The 22056-nt window shown below is 43.3% G+C and overlaps 1 protein-coding gene across 1 annotated transcript; it reads right to left on the minus strand.

Moving 5' to 3' along the window:
- Window positions 1-1995: 1995 nt before the first annotated feature.
- pdgfbb (platelet-derived growth factor beta polypeptide b) lies at window positions 1996-11015 on the minus strand. The gene is made up of 8 exons (XM_026356285.1): window positions 10238-11015; window positions 6739-6835; window positions 6203-6259; window positions 5237-5430; window positions 4960-5139; window positions 3986-4778; window positions 3677-3839; window positions 1996-3588 (listed from the first exon to the last, which is right to left on the minus strand). The coding sequence occupies exons 1-7, from the start codon at window positions 10301-10303 to the stop codon at window positions 3694-3696; spliced, it is 1533 nt and encodes a 510-aa protein (XP_026212070.1). The 5' UTR covers window positions 10304-11015; the 3' UTR covers window positions 1996-3588; window positions 3677-3693.
- Between the last annotated feature and the right edge of the window lie 11041 nt (window positions 11016-22056).

Raw genomic sequence — 22056 nt, forward strand, 5'->3', positions numbered from 1 at the left:
AACATCAACCATTTGAATGCAACCTACTGTGTCCAGCCCTTCCTCTCTTTTCTTTAACACAGCTCTGCTTCACTCTTAATCTCCACAATGCTCAATAAATGAGAAGCTCCACAAAATAAAAAATGTTATCTTTGCACCACTGCCGGGCTGTTCTGTGAGCCTGTGTCGCAGGAGGCTTCGACAGCACCTCTTCAAATGAGATAAGTTATAGAGCATAGTTCCATTAAAAACGAGTCCCAGAGGTCCACCACATGTATGTTAACCTAACCTCGACCACTACTTAGCTCAAAGCTTCTGTTGGTCATGGGTCATTTAATGAGGAGTTGTCCATGATGGGTCTATAGTTTATTATTTCAGAGGTTGTCTTCTTTAGACTTAGGTCAGTCACTCAGCTATAACCCTCCTGACTGTGTCTTTAGTCACAGTCTCTGCTCCCTCACACACACACTCCCACAGCGTCATGGTGGTTGACCCCTCTGTGTGTGTGTGTGTTTTAATGCCACAGTCAACAAGCCTCCACGCACATCTCTTCCCTGTTCTGTGTTTGAAGTCCGCAGGGGGTGGGGAGCTGCTCGGACACCCGCGGAAAAACAGGCATCCCACCTCGATGCTGAATTTGGAGATGACCTGCTGTTTAGAAATAGTATGTCTGTGTGAGACTGACAGTAGGGTTTCAGGAAGTGCATGGCTACCTGAATACACACTGAGCAGAGGAGAGGAGATTAACATGAGATCAAATCCAGTCATTTATTCAACCGATTCAACTTAAAATGATCACAATGACACCGACACACTCTAAAGGTGATTTTAAACAGGAGCACACAGCATTTATCATGCTTCAGTGCCATTCCTCGTATGATTTCACTTAGACAGGGGAGAAGATGACTTCTTGACTCCATAATTACCAGACGTAGTTATTCAGCTGGCTGCTGACTTGGGGAGTTTTTGCAGCCAAGAGTCAAGTGGGTAAATGTGAAAAACAAGTCATAAAGAGAGTGTGTGCCAGAGTTCACCTACAATATATCAAATCCAAAGTTTTCTTTTCTGCCTCTGTTTTCAGATTGAACGACCCTCACTGGGCATCAGTGGCACTAACACACGGTGTAAAGCAACAGATTTGAGAAGGCCATACGATGTCTGTGGAACAGGTTTCGAAAATAAAGATAAGAAGAAGGTCAGAGAGTTCACGGTAGAGAAAAACTGTCGGGGTTTATCCCCGTGCCTTCTCATGTGTCAAAATAAAACCCCTTACTGAATATACGATGCTGTACTGTCCCCACTGCAGGTGCAAACAAACCTCAGGCTGAAGTGACAAAGTTCAACTTCATCAACAGGTTTAATCTTATATTTGTCCAGTGCTTTTTGTCTGGTGCTGGTTTTGACGACATACCTACTAATTCCCATGAGCCTCGGCTGTACTTTATGTTTAGTATTAACCAGTGTTGTACAAGATCACACTTAAATTCCAGTTTGCACAGATTAAAATGAATGATCTCATGTTCACAGTTCATAATTTCTAAACTTAACTTAATTCACAGTTTGTGAACTAGTTTGTGTTGCTTTTTTCTGATGTCACATCCTGAAGAATTTCATTTCAGGGGGTCAGGGATGAATGGATGCAACGTCTGTGTTACCCATAGATCATTTTGCCCTTACAAAACATAACTAACCAATTCTCCTACTGTCCTACGTGATGCCACTCATATTCACCTTACTGTACGTGTGATTGATGTTTGCACTCATATTCTTTAATCTAACCGAAGCGTTAATGTTAACGTGCGGACATGTTAAAACCAGATGTTTCACATGGTAATCGTTTTTGTTCTTCTATTCAAATCAGCGAGAATGGTTTGTCTTTTAAAGGTTAGATCGGTCAGAACGCAGCTTCAGTCTTCAGGTCGAGGGGCAACTGTTGTCGGCTCAGGGACATTTTCTTTAAAATCGCATGTCTGAAAACAAAAGATGGTGAAGTGGAATAAAAACAAGAAGCAGAAGTTGATTTAAGCACATTAGCTTCTTATATCTATATGAAAATAGCATTAGGTGGCAGAGTTATCAAACATTCCTTTGTTCCATCATATCTTATAATAAAACAGACAAAATCAGTAACAGTTGTAAGTTGAAAAACAAAAAGAACATTATAGTCGGGTTTTTCAATAACTTAAGGGTTTTGGCTGACAATAGATTTTTGGATAAAAAATGGCATCAAGTGTTGTTACTAATGGAAATTATAAAGGACACAAACGACAATAACTACACGTGCAACAAGTGATTTTTGTTTAAACCCTTTTGGTTTCCTGTAACTTAGCTGAATTCAACACATACAGGGAAGTAGATTGAAGCATGTTGAACACTGGTGTTTTATTTCCCTCCTCCTAAAGTCTGAAAGGACTGTGATTTGTTTCTAACAAAACTAAAGTAGAACGACATCTCTCTATCAAAGAGAGAATGAAACACACCGTAACAGATACATGTTTCTACATGAGCACAGAGATGCATGACAGAAGTGGACGACACCACACAATGATCATACAAAACAAACTTGCTTTGACGATGCATGATACCATGATGCTCTTTGACTCTTTCTGCTTGAACCCGCACCCCTCACCCCCGTCCTTTGCTTCTTTTGTAAATAGCTCAACGACAACTTGTTTTCAGTATTTGTACAGAGGGTTAATCCACAGTAATGGCAAAGAAGAATAAATAAGAAACGCAAAATCAGGTGTTAACGTGGTCACCTCGTATTCAGATAGCACCTTCTTCACACCTGTGATGAGACTTTGAAAAAGAAATCTCACTAATGCAATATTAACTTTTTGTCCTCTATTCGCCTCTGAGTAATTCCAGTGTTTGTGATGAGTTAAATATAATTAAATATGGTTAAAGCGAGACCATCACTGCTTTAAGGAGCTAATACATGATATCTGGCCTTGATACGGTAAATCTTTTTCTCCCTAACATAGTCACCGCTGAGCCTTACATGTGTGACTGGTATCATGCGTTTTAGTCAGCATTAGTTGTCGTTGCGATCCACTGATTGTCTGTAAGATTAAGTAATTACAAAAACACAGATTTATTCACCACAGTCCAGTCTGTCATCATCACAAAAAAGTCTCTCAGCAACAAACTTTATCATTTAAACCCCACAAGGACTCGGTTCTGTCGAGATATAAGTGCAATTTCTCTCTGTTGATATCAAAACAAGGCTCCAAGTAGAGTTTGGAAATTGCACTAGTTTCCACATTTCTGCAGCAATGCAGTTTTCAGTCCCCCCCAACCCCGTTCCCCTCCAAATAAATGTACTGTGTGCACATGCAGTTTGTCTCTGGGTGCCGCTTGTTACGTCATCACCCGCCCAGGCAAGAGGAAAAAAAAGCAGGTCCACCTTTTGTTTCTATTCCATCTTCTTCGCTCCCTCCTTCCAGATGCAGTTACAGTTTCACCAGACAGTCATTAGTAGTGTTACTGAGGAGATCGATCTCACAGGACGAGCAGGTTACAGACAAGGGAATAAATATTTCAATGAACGGAGCCGCTCTGCTTCACCTCTGGATTATCAACCAAATACACCAAGTTCACGTTGTGGCCCTGACGAGGAAACACAGGAGAACCACTTTACACTTGCTACGTAGTGTGATCCACAGTTTTACAGTCCACATTCATTCAGAGCACTCACCTGGGGTTCCTGTAGTTCTACATTAGCATGGCTCTCATAGCTGCCTTGCTGATCCGTTTCCGATTCTTCCTCATTCTTCTTCTCGTTTGACTTGGACGAGCTGGAGCTTTGTGGCCTGACGGAGCGGAGGGCTGTCGTGTGGTGGTCGTAGACGTTGTGGTCTCTGTGTGGATAAGATTTTACAGAACATTTGAAATAAAATCTTATTGTGAAAGTACTCTTAAGAAAAATGTGTTCATTTAATTTAATCTCATCTTAGTCTAACTGGGAACGAAGCCATTCAGTTCTTGTGTCTGTATTGATCCAAACCTGGTCTCTGTGTTGTTGTTTGCTGCAGCTGATGGTGTTTTCCATGCAGCTGATGTCGCCTGTCCGTCTCCTTTTCCTTCTGCCTTTCGTCCTCGTCTCGTTTCATCTGCTGCTGTCGCAGTAGCTCCTTTTCTTCGTCCAACCTCTTGTGAAGCAGGAGAAGCTCTTTTCTCTCCTCCTCGAGTTTTGTCTCCTCTATCTGTAAAATCCTCTCTTCCTCTGGAGTCTCGTTATGTCTCCGTCTCGCCTGATTTCGAGGATCTGGATTTGGCTCTTTGGTGGGTCGGAACCTGCTCCCAGCTCTCTCGCTAACGGTTTCCTGAGCAGGACTGAACTTGGCTTGAGGACTCTGAGTAACGGGCTGAGAGACATCCCACGTATCACCCACTGAAAACTCTGAATTGTCTTCTAGACTGTGAGTCTGTGTGCCTTCGTCCTTGCCCCTGTCTTCCTCAGTAACTCTCCCCTCGCTGCTGTTGGGCAGTAACCCATCCCCACCTTCCACCAATTCGTTGTCTGAGAAAACGGTTTTGTTGCCGTCCTTCCTTTCTGGATTCCCAGTTTGCTCTTTAGTCCCGTGGAGCCTGGTGGAGTTATGTGCCCAGTGTGGACTGTGACGAACAGCCTCTCCGGACTGAGATGGCTCCTCCCCAGGCAGACTGAAGCCTTCTCCAGGCGGGAAGGTGTCTCCTCTGGAGCTCCAGTGCTGATCCAGGAGATCCTCCAGGTGGGGCCTCTGGTTCTGCTTCAGCTCATCCCACTGATGGAGCTCATCCTTAGAGTGCAACTTTACCTTTGACAAAAAAAGCAAAATTTAGTAAAGTCCGTCTACAACTTATTTATCTATGTACAGTTAACAAATATCAGCTCACACAGAAAAAGAAAAAGGCAGAAATGTTGATCAGTCTAATGTCACAGGATGTTTGACATCAATCAAGTAACCAATAGAATATACAGGAAGCTGTGTATTCTACCTGTCCCTGCCCGTGTCCTTGGCTGAGCGTCTGGTTTCTGTGCTGGTGGCTGTGCTGTCGACGCAACGATTTTCTCCTGGGCGCTGGGGCAGGCTGACATCTGCACTCCACGTGATCCACCACAGACACCACAGCTTTAGCATAGGCAGGTCTTTTATTTATGTATTCAATCTTCATGACCTGGAGATGTGAAGAGGAAGACACGAGAATCCATTGGATGGGATGTTCTGGATGAGTTTGAATATTCACGTTACGTGTGTATATTTGGCTTATTTACCTGCAGGTATCTGGTGTGTGTGACCACAGGGACACACTGTAGGCTCTTGGTGTTGCAGCAGCCAGAGCAGCGCTGCACTTCGACGCAGGGCGGCCACAACATAAAGTTAGCATTGCTGCGGTCCAACATGGCCCTGGTGACCTCGACCACCTCAGTACGAACTTTACACAGAGCCTGCTGGGCTGGCTGAGCGTCTGAGGAACGAGATATGAGTGTGACTCTTAGTATTAGAATTTGTACTCTGTACTAGCATTCAGATCATATTGGATTGTGAATGCATCTGTTTGACCACTAAGACCAACCCGTCATTTGTGTATTTGCCTTTTTACACCAAGTATAAGGAAACAAATTAAATGCATGTTTCTCCTCATATAGAAGTCGAAAGCTTCCCAAGTTGCTCGGACATGAGCATCAAATGTGACAGGCCTAATTACTTTCTATTTAACCTACATTACTCATTGATGTGTTTTTACTGAGTAGGCAGAATGTGATGTAAAACTCATGCATTATTATTGCTCATAAAAGGAGCAATGCCACAACTCATCCTAATCAGTTTGTTGATTATTGCACAGACATAATCTTCAGTATTAATGCTGTGGTCCTCCTGAGTTGACATATAAAAACCATTGGGCATGGTTTACATGAGGATTAATGTAGAGCCATTAGTATCTCTGCATGCTGGAGGACATCCAGCAAAGTCACCCAGACTGTTGTAGACTGATGTCAACTAATGTAGACATCTGCTTCATCATGATAGGCAAAAAGGTTATTCTGTGTCACTAAAACCATACTTCTCACATTAATCTCCCCCCAGGAAGGCTGATTGAACACACGGCAAGTGCTAATGAGAATGGAGGACATCTACACTTATGAGGAAAATCAGGAATCCTGCGTGTCGGCACTACAACCACCTGTCACTCTGTATATCATCACAAACAGAAGTAAAAGGGGCATCAGCTCACTCACTTAGGCTCCTTGGTAGTCTGTGACCTCCATTGGCTGCAGAGTTCCCATCTTCCTCATCTGAGACAGAGAAATAGACAAATAAAACATTTTAACTGTACAAACAACTGCTTCATGAACAGCTTGAGTCAAGCGGTTCTTGTTTTAATCTAAGACTTTTTAGCGCCCTCTGCATGTGGGGAGATGTGCAGACATAAGCTCATGCTGGTGTGTAAATGTGGGTGCAGAAGATGACATGACCTGATGGCTAGTTAATGCACAGAGCAAGAAACTGAGAGCAACACCGAGTTTAGGTAACACACAAATACACATTTGTGTAGTTGCGTGTGTGCGTGTGTTTCTCGGGGCTCGTATTCTCCTGTTTTGTTTGTCTGAGTCAGTTTTATTACGGCTGATGTTTACTAATCACAATTAGGGTAGAAAAGTAACTTCTAATTGTTGCGTTAGTTTTTTTGTTCATCTTTGCATTTGTTACACACATTTTACTGTTAATATTCAGTAAACTAGTTTCAGTAATATTAAAACGCTCTGATCTTTACCTACGGAGTCAGAGAGCAACAGCAGCTGAAGGTCTTCTATGGAAGCGATGGGGCTGTTTCTAACCAGCTCCACCAGGGCTGCTGGCAGACGGTCCCCCTGAAACACACAGGTATATATAGATTAAATGAGAGAGCAAAGAAATAACATAATGCACATCACTCTGAACCATCCTTAATCATGGTTATGAAGAAGAAGACACAGCAGTTTCTTTGAATTTGGAGCTGTAGGGACTGTCCACACTAACTCTGTGTTTTGACAGTGCAGGTTTTTGGTATGTGGGTATAAATAATATGAGGTTTTGTGTCCATAATGGGATTTGTTGATAACAAAAGGTTAAGATGACACAGAACTTATCCTTTCACAACATTTAATTTGACCAAATATTTCAATACAACCGTCCCAAAAACCAAGCAAGAGCTCTACATTGTCCTTCTATGAAGTGACTGTGGGTTTAACCCCCCTGGTCATTAATGCGCAGGAGAGCTGAGGGAGGGAGGGGGGCAGGAGTATTAACTAAAGCAGACACACAATGGTCACTAAGAGGAGGGTGAATGACTATTGGCGTTGTGTCTTCTCATCTGCTAACATTTAGGGGTCAAAGGAGTCAGGAAGGAGCCAGGAAGTGGGGGAAGGAGTGATACAGAGAAGAGGGGAGAAGGGAGGTGAATCTGAAAAAGAGAAGGATAAAGGATGAATAAAAGACGTGTTCAAATGGATAAGGATCAGACGTGGCTCGAGACTCTCCCTCACATCAGTTTAAATGTGCTGGTTGTGCTTCATTTGCTTCAGTGAGATGGAACCAAAGACAATGATCTGAAAGGAGCAAACGTAATCTATCTAAATGGCATACATTAAATAATATCCAATATGGGAAAGGTTGCTCTTGTATCTTTTTTATAATACAGACGATTTTTCAGTCGAGCCCCGTGTGTGTGATTCCACTTCTGAGGAATAAATGAGTCCTGACAGAAAAACGATTTCAGCCAAAGGAAGCAGCCAACAGACGTGAACATGTGTTCTCACCCTGCTCATTCACTATGATACCGACTCGGCCTATTGTTGGTCGGCTTTTCATGATCCAGCAGGGAGTTCCTGCTGTACGACTATTTTACAGAGCTGCCGATACCTCGGACGACTCATCACGATCGTTTCCTCCCTTTGCCTATGGAGCAAACCTGCCTGCTCGGCTAATTGTGTCTGATGTTAATAATAGGCCGTGTGCCTTTGTTCACAGTGGTGCCTGCTGTCGTGACGAGTTGTGTCTGAGCAGGAAATATTAAACAAACCAGATGTAAATAGATTTATTCTGCACAGACTGACAGGATATGTAAACTCATATTTATAATGTTTAGTATCTCTGATAAATGATACTAAGGAGTTCCCACTCCCTTCACAAAATTATAAAGAAGACATATGTCAAGTTTTGTGTCTTATGTCATCTCTCCGTTAAGAAGCTCCTCAAAGCCAAAAACACCAAAGGCTGAGTCAGCCTGATGCAGAGATTCACCATCCAGCTGCATCTGGAGCTCCCTGATTCAAATAATTAGCTTCTGCTGATGAAGCAAAGACAGCAGATGTTGAATCAGGCATCATGATGCTGGTGGCCTACTGCTAATCCACAACAACACAGGAGACTCTGTGCAGCACCACTTCTTAGAAACTGTTCCCTACACTGTGCAGTGAAGTGCAATAATCTCTATTCTTCACAGTATGATTGAAATGATTGTGTTTGATGTACTATCTACATCATATCCACATTTTGACTTAACACAGATTTTACCACCTGAAGCAAGCTCCCGTCCCCTGAAGGCCTGTCGGGCACATTGAGAAAACCCAGGTACAGGCAGCGGCTGCAGCGGGCCGAGGATGAGAGGGAACATCTAATCGTACATAATTAGGGGGTTGAGTTTGCTGCCGGCGCAGCAGCCACAGCACACATGTTAGCTTTCACATGTAGACACTGAAACTCTGCTCACACGTGCGCAATAATGGAATCTGTGAATAAATGGGACTTAACTTAATCCCTCGGAGGTGTCTTATGCAATTAAGTGCATAACGAGTTTGTGTTAGATAAAAGCAAACGTCTGGCCTCCTCTTTGAGAGCGTGTCTTCATATGTTATCACTCCCTCTCAGCAGTATATGTGTTTGAAACCCATTCTCTTGTCATAATCTTCTTTTAAAATAACATTATAATGTGACTGAGCCCACAGCTGTGGCACTGCAACATGGGGAATTCCTGGTTGTAGACCTCAAAGCTTTTGTAAGTCTCCCTCTAAACCACTTGACCTGTCAAGTCTGAGTTTCTCTTACATGTGGTACCTACAGAAGCCATAAAAGAAAAGATGGGTTGATGACAGGAATTTAAAGTCATCCATCACAGCTTTATGTGACCCAGTCGTGGTGATGGGAGGAATCAAACCGTATGTAACATCGGATGGATTTATTTGATTGAGGACTGTTTGTTCTTACTGTTGTTGTTCATGCAGCAGCCACCATACCACTTCATCGACTGGATGAATCTAGTCTTAAAGGGTCGTGCCCTGTTCTGTGACTGGTTTCACTGTGCGCTCACCATGACTGACTTCTAATCTGTGAGTGTTTAAACTCCTCGTTCTTTAGTGACTGACACTGGCTCAGTTCATTGTGGTGATGAATTGCCAGGGTACAGAAAGACCAATTCTATCTGAGAGGAGGCAGAGAGGCTGATAAAATCGCTGTCTTCTATAGACTTCATATCTGCCGTCATCAGCACAGAAGGTCAGTGGACATAACAATGTCAGTTATCGTTTAACCTCACTTGACCCAGACAAGACCTTTAGTTGGGTTTTGGCTTCCTGTTTGACCTCAGCAGACGTCGTTCATCTGCTCGGTCTCCACATTTCACCATTGTCAGCTAATTTCATTTAGTTTATAATAGAAAACTGGAGACGCTGTACAAAACTGGTTCTCTCTAATGAAGGTCTCTAGAAAGTCTTGACTTTCAGATATAAATGTAAAACTGTTTTGTGCTAATCCGCCTCTCCTCTTCCAGATGTTTCTATTCTCTTGGCATCAGCGTTAGGACCATGCTGTCTCATCGTCATGAAACATGATGGCTGATTTATGGCCATGCTCAACATCTGGAGCTGCATCCATGAATGCCTCAGTTCACCACGTGGAGCATCCAGCTGTAAAAGAGCATATCATGGCAGTCCCTGTTTCCTGGCTCATCACCCACAAAGGGCGACCTCTGCATGTGTCTGCCCCTGGGCATCCATTCACAGCGCCAGTCAATGGGAGGAATAACTGTTATTTTCCGCACTAAGCAATAAGCAAAAGGCTGGTTTGTGTTCAGAGAGTGGGCTGAAGCAGGTGCACTAATTCTGAAGTCATAAAATCACCCGGCTTTGATTGTGATGTAGGTGTGCGCGCCCGTTCTCAAACAGTTAAAGTAGGAATAAAATAAAATGTGTTGCGTTGGTACAAAGTGTGTTGAGCTGTGATTGACGCAGACTCACCTCGGCTACGCCAAACCACAGACACGCCGCCAGCACCACGAGCAGCAGCTGTACCCACGAGCGCATCTTCCAGCCCAGCCTCGAGCCTCTTCGACGGACCGGGCATTTATGGAAGCGCGAGAGTCCCTCTCTCCTCAGCACTGCGCGTGGGGGGACAGCGGCTCGCCCTGCGGAACCGTGCGCGCGTAAACGGTCAGTGCCCACGGTCGTCTCTGCAGCAGAGGTATCCAAAGAAGACGGAGGAGAAGGTGGAGGTGGAGGGGAGCGCGCCCGTGGTCGACCAGCGGCACCCAAGTGACAGAAAAACTCCAACGTGCTGAATAAATAAGAAACTTCCAAATTTGAACTCACACACTTCAGTCTTCCCTTTTCAGGTCTAGTCCACCTTGTCTTGCGCGTAACTGTGCGCTGTCGGGTTATCAACCCAAGCGGGGCGCAATAAATGTAATCAACAGAAGACGTAACGACATTTCTAAAGCACAGAGGTCCGAACTTCGCAGGACGCACAATCCAGGAGACTCGAAAAGCAGGTGAAGTTCAAATTATTCCAAAGATGTCCCGATTTCTTTAAAGTTGTAGTAAATTAAAAATCCACTTGTTTTTTCCAGCAGTCAAACGACTTATTTCTTTAACCGTGTTCGTTCCAAAAGTCCAGCTCAAACCCTGAGTGGCTGAAACAGCGTCGCAGGTCAGGACGGTGGTAGTTTGCAGTCAACTTCTTCCAAGGAGTCTTATCAACATGCAAAGCGCTGTGTGGCTCAGTGCGCTTCAGCCCTGGACCTGCCTGATTACGCAGCGGCAGAGGAGGTGGTGGAGTCTGCTGCTGCTCTGCTGGGTCCCTCTCTCGCCCCCTGTCTGGAGAACCGGGGATAGTCTGCGCACAAAGACGCAGCAGCTCTGAGCACTGTTTCCTGTGTCGTGAATCATGTGAGCATATATTCCTCAGCCTGGGTCAGGTCCTGGGTGGTTTTAATCGTTAATATCTGATTTTAGTTTTTTATACTAAGTTCATTAAGTCAAGTTTTAAAGTATTTCTACTCTGTGTACTTCTGCTCTGTGTACTTCTACTCTGTGTACTTCTACTATATGAGTGTTCAGTTCTGGTGGGGTCAGGGAAATGTTATTCTCCATCTGCTCAGTTACATACTGTACCTGCCAGATTAACACATTAGCAGCTCCACCCTGACTAAATAAACTAGCACAGAGCGTTTTTTACTTGCTGATTGTAGTTTTTACAGTTACGGAGGTGAACTTTTGTTAGTATTTTTCATTCATGTCAAACAAAAGAAACTTTAAGCAAAGTCAACTCTAACTCTAAATTCAGCTCATTGCATAACAGGCCTTTTCACTGCAGAGGTCACAGCGATAATTGTGATGCCAACTGACTCCTCTTATTACCTCAGCATCACTGCTGGCTGCTGTAGGCTGTCAGGAAACAAAAGGTGTTTCTAAATATCACAGGAGTTATTCTCAGACTCCTGACCTTTGACGGTCGCTCGTGTTTTGGGGACATTTGTGAACAATGCCCCCGCGGTGTCTCTGAATGTTCAAACTCTATATCAGCCACCTTACTTATAGTGTTATTGTGTCGGGGAAAAGAGCGAGAACGTTTTTACTGTGGGAAAAAGCACTTGAAAGGTGAAGAACATAAAAGAATAAGGAAAGAATAAAAACTACTACACGTCCATATTGTTTTTGAATGAAGCCATTTAAGACCGACCGTCACATTTTCTCAAACGCCGCTGTTCTCTAGCTACATGACAAATGCTCCCTCGGTTTAGTAAAGGCTTTTCTTCTAGTTCAATCATGGCCCAGTGAATAATAGGATGCCATTGTTTTTCTAACAACAGTCGATGGAGGAAACAGTATGAGCTATGAATCTATATTTACACTGTGTTTCATATTCGCATGTTTAGCCAAGGCCACTGGCTGTATGGAGCAACAATAGACTTACGATACCAATGCAATGAATTACACCTAAAATACTGTATGGTTGTTAATCTAAACTTAAGTTGCTATCACTTTTCATTACAGTTCAAAAGTTAAAGTTTATTGCGCCTGAGTCAAAATATGCGTCAGTTGTGATGATCTGAGGCAGTGATAACATCTGTAGACCACGTAAAGGAAAACACAGTTTTCTGTATTCATCTTTTCCATCAGTGTTAATTTTACTGTGTCTGTAAACGTCAAAAAATATTTTGTTTTATGTCCATGTTGTGAAGTGTTTGGTTTCTAAAGAGAAAGGAAAAGGAGGAGGAAGAGAAGGAAGAGGAGGATGAGGAGGGGGGAGCAGGTTCTTGACTGGAGGTAGGGATTTTCCCACCAGGACCTGCGTTCGTAGCACAGCATGGCCGACTCTCTTTCTCACACCTGTGGCTGTAACTCGCCAGATTTTCTTTGTGAGATGTCATCCATCACTCTCAGAGATGACAAGTCAGAAAAATACAGCATTTAAAGCTCAGCAGTGTGTGTGTGTGTGTGTGTGTGTGTGTGTGTGTTTAAAAACACACAGTTCAGTCTCTGACACACTTAATCTACATGCAGCCATGTGCGGTGTCTTAGGAAAGTTCAAATCTCACACAGTAAAAACATGGAAATACAAACGGGCATGTGCACACACACAACCCAATGTACACACAGAGACTCAATGAAACTGCACATGAAAAGCATTCACACACTTTGTGTGGAACAGATCACACCCCCTCACATATCAGCTCAACACACACTCACGCACACACACAAGGCCATAAACGCTCTGTCCCGAACCATTAGAGCCATGAGGAGAGGACAGAGGACCCTCTGTGCTCAACAACTGAGTGAGAAATGACAGCGCTCGCTCAAATATTTAAGATCTTTTCAGAAGATCCAGAGAAGGTCACAGCACCCTGAACTAATCTCCCATTGAACAATGATGGCATTTCGTTTCCTGCCTTTTTTCCGTCGTTGGCTGAAAAGCTTCTGTGGTTAATTTGACGCAGTAATCACATAGTTGTGTTCCTCCTCCCACCGTGGTCAGCGTTCATAGATGCAAAATATGAATCTGGTGTTTTTGAGTTGCACAAAGGGCCATACATTGGTGTTTGTGCATGGATGCTAATAGTACCTGCTTCTGAGTGTGTGTGTGTGTGTGTGTGTGTGTGTGTGTGTGTGTGTGTGTGTGTGTGTGTGTGTGTGTGTGTGTGTGTGTAGAGGTGCGCATGCCTTAAGAAGAAACAGTTGACCCTCGATTAGTCATGGGGATAGACTAACTCTAGCACGTGTCTTGGAGATAACAGAGGATCGTGTAGACCAAATGGACTAATGGGAAGTCATTAGTTGGCTCCTTGAGCCAAGAGTACGCTGCTGGCTCTCAGGTTTCCTTCTCTCAGAAACAGGAATGCAGCTTAATCAGAACAAAAGATGAAATGTGTAGATTCAGGTGCAGAGAGCGGTGATTCACTTATTTATATTCAACAGATGCAAAATGCAAACTGCTCAGATCTGGAACATTTAGAACCCTCTCCAAATGTGTTAGATTATAAGATAAGATCTTATTTTTGTAACCATTAACCCACTAGTCGTGAGCTGAATGTGACTGTGGCCATTTGACAGACTTGAAATATTCATGTCTCAGCAAGGATCCATCAACAGCAGCTAACAAATGAGTCTGAATGAGAGACTGGCAGGAAAGAATTGTAGGAATGCAATCTACAAGGGCAGAGAGAGAGAGAGAGAGAGATTGAATAGGAAAAGACAGCAGAGAGGCACTGAGACATGCAGGGTGACACAAAAGATTTAAACCCAGACAAGACAAACAGAAAACCAATAGCTGATTTAAAAATGGCCACGGCTAATGCAGGTAAATATGCTTAGGGAAATATTGGAGTGCCTGTCTGAGAGAGGAAAAAAGCTGCAATTTAAATGTTAATGAGAAAAGACAGAGTACGTTTCTGTCTTGTCAGAGTGCTGCTGGACCACAGCCAGCCACAGTCCTTCTGAAGTTCATAGCCCGGCTGTCGCAAGTCAGGTTGATTTACAGGCATCGTACTTTCACACAGATGATACGGAGTCTTTCAGGTCACAGCTTTGACAGTAAATTATCGTTGCACTAGTTTATGGTCGTTGGTTAATCAGCACCTTTAAGATCCCACATGGCTGTGTATCAAGTGCAAAAGAAGATATCTAGACGTCTTTAACTGTTCAATGCACCAGCACATGAATTATTAGCATTAGATCATTAAACTCATGCCGTGTCCCTCTCATAACAACACAGACTCATGCTGCCATTATATGAGGTGGTTCCAGATATCACTGAGAAAGAATTAGCATGAGTCAGCATGTTTTCAGGTTGGACTGATCACAGTCACCTTACAGATGTGATTAATATTGCCATAGAAATGATGAATCACCTCTGTGACTACCACAGTATTTGGACCCGTCCCCTCCAATTGTGTCTTTATTGTTTTATATTTAAGAACAGACAGAATACACTGTGAATAATCAAAAGAAACATTACAGCTTTGATTTTCACAGTAGTTTTATCAGTATAATCACGACTCTTTATTCCACGGAGCCAACCCAAACTATTCACAATGTGTCGACGTTCCTTCCCTAATTTTGTTTTATTTCTGTTGGATTTGCCTGCTGCTGACAATGACAGTATGAAAACACTAACAGATGCAGTGAGGATGGACCACACCACGCTGCAGAGTATAAACACCTCCATGAGGAATGCCTGGTTTTGTTCAGCTCCAAGAGGCTGTATACAGCAGCATTCCTCTGCCAGCCTCCACTCCCTATCCTGGTTCACAGGGGGACTTTCCTGCTCTCTGCTGTACTAATGAACACCGCATGAACCAACTGTACTGTAAATAGCAGTAAAACTATTATTTCTTTGGATAAGACACTAAGAAAGTGTCTTCTCTCCTTTGAAAGAAGAGAATCTGACCACGAGGATCTTTTTGTAGACTACTGGAGTGTTGAATGGACAAAATGTTTTATTAATACTGGATTGATTGTAATAAAATTTGATAAAAACATTTAAATGGGAGAGTGATTTATTTGTACAAAAAAGTCACAATCTTGTATTGATGATAGGAGAGTCGGATAAAGTCTGCACAAAGTCTTTTCCAGCACATCCCAAAAATTCTCAGTGGGGCTAAGGTCTGGACTCTGTGGTGACTAATTATGAGTAAAAACAATCCTAGCCCGATGAATCCTGACATTGTTATCTTGGAATATGTCCGTGTCATCAGGGAAGAAAAACTCCATTTATTAACAACCTGGTCCTTCAGTATCTTCAGGTAGTCAGCTGACCTCACTGTTTGGACACATAACGTTACTGAACCTAGCCCTGGACCAACTGCAGCAGCCCCAGGTCATAGCACTGCCCCCACAGGCTTGTACATTAGGCACTAGGCATGATGGGTGCATCACTTCACCCACCTCTCTTCTCACCCTGATGCTCCATCACTCTGGAACAGAGTAAATCTGGACTCATCAGACCACATGACCTTCTTCCACTGGACAGTTGTTAACCCAGTTTTAGTAGTTTCATCATTCTATCTATCTTTGCTTGATTCGCATCAATAATTTGACTCTTCTGAAACATCTTTTTCTCGACCACAGGATGTGTCTTCAGATATGATTTTTTAAGAAACAGTTACTCACTGCATCAGTTTGGGTTCAATAACTTGTTGCCAGCTAAAAAATAATCATCCAGTAATTATCCAGTGAGAGGCTCTTACTGATAAGCTTAGTTAAATCGAGGTGGTGACGTTTTTTGAAAAGGTAGTGGATGTTTCAGTTTAGGTTTTAGCAGGTTTAGATGAGTGAGGAGCAAAATGTTATTCAGCCTGTCCTGTTGTCTGATGTGTGAGAGATGCTGTATGCGGCTGTGTCACTGTACTACACCTATGTCTCTTAACCTTCAATGTGAAGAGGAGACGGTGACAGAGTGAAACGAGAGAGTAAAGTGTCAGACAGACAGACAAGAAGGCGGTTGAGATTCATCACAAAACAGAAATAGAAAGGGAAGTCGAATTAGAAACAGAGGAGGGGGGGCAGGATTACAGGTGTAGCTGTAACTGTGAATCTAAAAATGCTTCGGTGAACTTTGTGTCTCTTTTACTTAAAGTGGCCGAGCCTCCTCCCAGTCGTTCCTGTTTACAAGGTTACTTCCTGATGACGCCGTCCGAGTGTGTCGTGGTCTGTCATCTGGTATTCCTCTCAGAAATCAGAATAACTCCTGTACGTATCCTGTGTGCGTGTTTGTGAATGTGACTTAATTAATCTTGTCCTCTCAGTCAGTCAACAGACCCTTGTAATAACACTGCGTCTTACATTTTCATTTCTTCTCTGATTTAGAAACAAGTTCAGCATCAACTTAGGCCACATTTCTAATTTCAGTAGTCGGCTTGTGGAGGTTACACACGTTCACATCCTGGCACAGGGGACCTGACATTGTTCTTTGGCTCTCTCACAAGACAAATTTGAAATTGTTGATTCAACCGTCATAACCTGGTCGGTAAGACTGTGACAAATAAACAAACGCGCCATCAAATTCAAAGTGAAGCTATAAATAAATGAACTAGACAGAAATAGGGAATGAATGCTAGTGTCTGACAGTTTGGATTCATTGGTCAGATCACTGAGGAACCAGGTTCTCTGATGCACGTTCCTGGTTATTAGATGCAACTTTATTTTTGAAATGCTGTCTATGTACCGGACATTCAGTGCTCAGGCATGTAGTTTTGCATGTAATGACACACGACAGCTAAGATGAACTACACTGTGAAAAACAAGTATAACTGAACAAGCTGCCATGAAATGAAATGTGAAGTCAAAAAATGGAATTCATTTTTCTAACGCAACTAAATTGTATCTTGATTAAAGGTGGGAACAGATCTAAACACTAGTTAAGACTTTGAAAGGCTGGACAGTTCACACCTAAAGACTGGTTTGAAGAGAGTGGGTATCACACTTAATGTCTCAGGAAAGATTGAAGTTCTGGCTGCAAATCCTGAAAGAGCCGATTGAAACTGGCAACAGAGACTACAGAGTGTACACAGAAAACTAGTATGGAGATAAAATAAATTCAGGTGTGAAGTCATGAAGTCAGTAAATATTAAACGTGCTGGCAGCGACTGGTTCTTAAGATTAAATACTGGACTCTTCACAGCACACACTGAATGATCTTCTCTGCCAACTATCAGACTTCAGCACTGACCTGAAGTCATCGTAACCAAACACATTTATAAATGACTGTGCAGTTGTCCGGTGTGTGCACGCCTTCAGTATTGCATGATTTGTAAAATTTGTCTTATTTTGGTTGATTTATTGACAAGTTAGGCAGCTGCACTGTGAACCTCAGTCTTGTTTGATTTACTTGATATAATTTGTTTAATGAACAAAAACCTCAGTTCTGCTGCTGACATGTTTTCATTATTGTTTAAAAATATTACACAACCATATGTGTTGAGGCGTCGATGAGAATTGACACTGCACAGTTTTTTCTTGCTTTACATTTGAGGACCATGTGAATTTTATACAGGGTAACCCTCAAATAATGGCTGTGTTGCAGTGCAGGGATGTTTTTCTACCACTGATGCACCTGCTTTAAAAATCTCCAGTCCAAGTTAGTGGTAACTATCTCCTATAAGTACCTCAGTGTGTGACTGTCTACAAAGCATAAAATAAAGACTCTAAACATCTACTGAAACAGACATAAAACACAAGGTCAAGATAATTAATGTGACGCTCCCACACCTGACACCTTTGTAATTTGGTAGCTTCTCTTTGTTTCTCTGCCATGCAGCTGCTCACTGAAAGTTGAAAATCCTTAGAGTGCCATAAATTACACACATGTCAAGTCTACTGCACTGATTCTTGGAAGTCGTTTATACAGTAAGAACGTGCGCACCTGCATTCTGCACACATGTGCACGTACACACCCAGATTCTGTACATGCATACTGTATCTTTTGCATACTTAGTTGGGAGTTTTAATATGTTGGTTGAGGGAAGGACCCTGTAATCAAACTGAACAATCAGACAGGTCCAGACAGCACGGACAAGGTGCAGAGCTAACGCTGAGTGAATACCTAACTGCATCCGAAAATGCCTTAAATATCTCTGCCGTACCTGCTTATTACGTTATAGACGGAATTACTTATCCGATGGATTTAGGGATGGTGACGGGAGAGGAGAGGAGGAAATGAGCAAACAATGTTGGCACTATGTAGGTGATTGAAGTGGGAAAATGTGCACCCTAGGTAAGCAAATATATGTACAGTACACGTTTAAATACGAAAAATGTGACCGATACCAGGTTCAAAACTAAGACAGGACATCTTTTTACAGGACCAGGACAGAGCTGAGTGATTATAATGACTAGATCTGATTCGACATAACGTGTACAAGGACAAATAAAGAAAAAATGTCATCAGGTTGAGTGATCAGAGCACAGGTAAGCACAGAGGAAAAGGGGAGGAGGAAGCTGGCTGAATAAAAGGACATAATGGTTTAACAGGGGAGGAGAGGAAATGAGAGGAGTGGTGCTAAATGAGAGGGTGAGAGTGAGGTGTTAGTTGTTAAAGAGCTGGAGAGAGTGGAAACGGGGAAATCCAGGCTTTACCTCCCAGAAGACAGGCGAGGGAGGGGTGTGGAGAGGGGAGACGTCAAAGGGGTTGCAGGCAGAACGTCCTGCAACTGAGGGTTGCTGAGTACAAAACAGCTTGGCGTCTGCTGTAGCAGCAATTTCCATCCCCTCCTACTCAATATACAATGAAAATTGTGTCTGGAAACAATGCCATCTGCAGAGACAGAGTGGGAAGAAACTTTGGAGTGACCCAAATCAGCTGCATGGCAGCCAGGGAACTGTGCAGGAGATGTGATGTCTGGAGAGCCACAAAAGTCCGGGCATTCTGTGAAAAGACCTTGTTTCCAAGGCCAGCTGTACTTTGTTGTTTTTTTAAAATGGAAGATAACAGCGCTCAGTCCTTTCCTCGCTCACAATCATATAATGAGTGAGTCTGAAGAAGCTGCTAGGAGAAAAGAGGCAGATTTGTTGTTAGTAAATGTTAGTAAATGACGATCTGCACGTGAGGGTGCTGGAAGTTTTACTTCTGAGGCTTTTCACTGATGTTGCTTGGTAACATTGACAGGATTATATATTTTTAAAGAAGTTTAAAACACGTGGGGAATGATTTTACATTTTTTAATTACATGTACAGTAACTTGGCCTCAAAACAAAACCTTTTTAATTTTTAGTGAACAGCTAGAATCATACTCGAGCACCAGTGTTACTGTTTCCCTCTGTGAGTGGTATCAATCCTCTCATCTAATACTGGAAAGATGCTGAATGATCGTACAGAACATCCCATAATGTCCAGCTGTGCAAAGCTGCAGTTTGTAGCCTTCTATTGAAATAACAGATATGGGAGTGGTAATCCAACTCTTTGTTCAGTTAGCTTAGCACAAAGGCTTGAAACAGGGGAAACAAATTGCCTGACAGAGTCTTTCCTTTCTTTCCTTTCTGGACACTCACAAATCAATTTCTTTTCCAGCAGCTCAGTCTTATTGATGCTAATCTGACGTTCAAACCGGAACTCTCTCTCCTCCGGCCATCTTCCTGGTCTCCACATGGCTTTAACAGCAGCTGCTGTGCCCTGCTCTCTCTCACTCTCATTTAATTCACCTCCTCATCCTGCCTCTCCTCTCCCTCTTCTTCCTCTTCCCTCCTCTGCGTTTGTTTGTTCTCCCTCGGCTCCCAGGTGTTTTCCTGCACGGCTACATGTTCCGCTGAGCAGAGGGCCGCTTAAGCTCCTCTTCCGTTCTGACTCAGGTACCATACGGACGGCTTCCTCTGGCTGTGATACACCACACACTGATCAATATACACATTTGCCGCACACAGTTCACATATTAAAATGCAGACACACTGCACTGAAATGTGCATGCATGTGCACACACACCGTCTTACTACAGCTCTCTCACTCTTTCTCTTTCATCCAACAATAACACAACAAACCTGGCTTCCTGTGTGGTGGGGAACAATAGAAGGATAGCTTTGATGGCCAGTGGTAGTTTGTTGTAGATACTCCCTCATCAGCCCCAACGTCACCACAGCAGCTAGAGCTCCTGGCAGTATCCTGCTTTATCCTTACCCTGCGTCAGGATCTCAGGACATATGCATGTGTAATCACTGTAGCAGGCAGGACAGGAAACAAATGGCTGTTTACTATATTTTATGAGCATCCAGTGGTTGACTGAGCGTATTGTATGTGTGCATATGTGTGTGTGTGTGTGTGTGTGTGTGTGTGTGTGTGTGTGTGTGTGTGTGTGTGTCCTCACACTCTTTCTCTAATGTTCCTTCTCTGCCTCACTTGCTCCATGTGTATCAATACTGCCATTGATTCAATAAGCCACAGGCGTTACCGGGGTCAGAACTGTGTTGGGATATCAACATTTCCATCAGTCCTCCCCCACACCTCACTTGCATCCCCTGTCCATTTTGTCCATGCACTGCACCGTATACCCAATGATGCATCGTGTTTGTGTGTCACTATGGACAACTGTGTGAGTGTCCTGCATGAGGGAAAGGAGGCGATGAGTCATAGCGCACATACCACCAGGACACAACAGCTCCCCCTGTTGCTGGGGCAGGGGAACCCCCAGAGGTGTGGGTGTATTGTCTGGAAGAACAGAGCTGACCGTGACATCATAGGACGCCTCTCTCCCACAGCAGCCGGTGGAGAAGGTCGAGTAGGAGGGGAGAGCGGAGGGAGGGAGAGCGCTCAGCAAAGGTGGAGACAGTGGTTCTATGTTTTGGGAAATGTATTTTCTTTCTTTCAGCATTCCTTCCTCTGTTTCTTTCTTATTTTACAGTGCTAAGGACTGAGTGCCACTGGTGACGGGTCAGGTGAAAGGAGAAACCTTCACTCATGCCCTAGTTGAAGTAATACTTGAATAACTGCGCCTATCATCAGCTATTAACTTTTATGAATAAGCCTCACTGTTAGAAGTCTTGTTTTTTTCTGAGGGATTTAGAAAGACCATTGATTGAGATGTGATGCCAGGGGAAGACAACTCTTGTGTGTGTCTGTGCACTTGTGCATTGCTGTGACATTACAGCCGACATATTTGTGAGATCATATTCATTCACAAATTAAATAATGTCTCGATAGCAATCAGTTCTCTTCTGTTACGTGGCTGCATCAGCTTGTGAAACCATCATTCTAGATAGTAAAGCAGGAAATGTGAACAGTGATCTTTCACATAAGATATTACAGAAATTTATGAGCAGCTTGTCAAGTGGTTAGCGTGAGGCTAAAATCGGGGTCAGAAGACACATCATAAGATACAACTAGTTGGGCTAGGCTACCAAATAATTGCTGACCACCTTATTTAGCTGCCTTCGCCCAACCCCTTGCACGTTCTAACATCCCTTTGAGATCCCTGTTTGTGCTGCTGGGGAGAGGGGTCCAGTAAGTGTGAAACAGCTTGTGAAACATCCTCAAGCCTCTGTACCTTTGTGCTACACTGACTCAGTTCACTAAAACACACAAATCCATATACACAAGGACACGCGCATCAGCTCCTACATTCTCACACATGCACATGTGCACACACGCAGCAAGGAGAGGAAACTGCAACACAATGATAAGGTCTGGGAACACAATGGGCTCAGCAGTGCACAGACAGAAGCCAGGACCAGTTTAGCTCAGAAAGGTCAACAAGCCTCTCCAGGCTTTCATTTAGTTCCCGCAGTTATTATTGTTCAACATTATAATGATTACTCTGATGGCCTTTATTTTGCAAATGTGGGAGCCATCCGGAAAT

Source organism: Anabas testudineus, chromosome 8 (genome assembly GCF_900324465.2).
Source record: "Anabas testudineus chromosome 8, fAnaTes1.2, whole genome shotgun sequence".
NCBI classification, from domain to species: Eukaryota; Metazoa; Chordata; class Actinopteri; order Anabantiformes; family Anabantidae; genus Anabas; species Anabas testudineus.

Excerpts from the sequence above, each read along its gene's own strand:
- pdgfbb (XM_026356285.1), bottom strand. The coding sequence starts at position 10,303 with ATGCGCTCGTGGGTACAGCTGCTGCTCGTGGTGCTGGCGGCGTGTCTG. Across the intron at positions 6,836-10,237 it reads TGTGGTTTGGCGTAGCCGAG|GGGGACCGTCTGCCAGCAGC; the intron begins GTGAGTCTGCGT and ends TGTGTGTTTCAG. Across the intron at positions 5,431-6,202 it reads CAGACTACCAAGGAGCCTAA|ACGCTCAGCCAGCCCAGCAG; the intron begins GTGAGTGAGCTG and ends CTCGTTCCTCAG.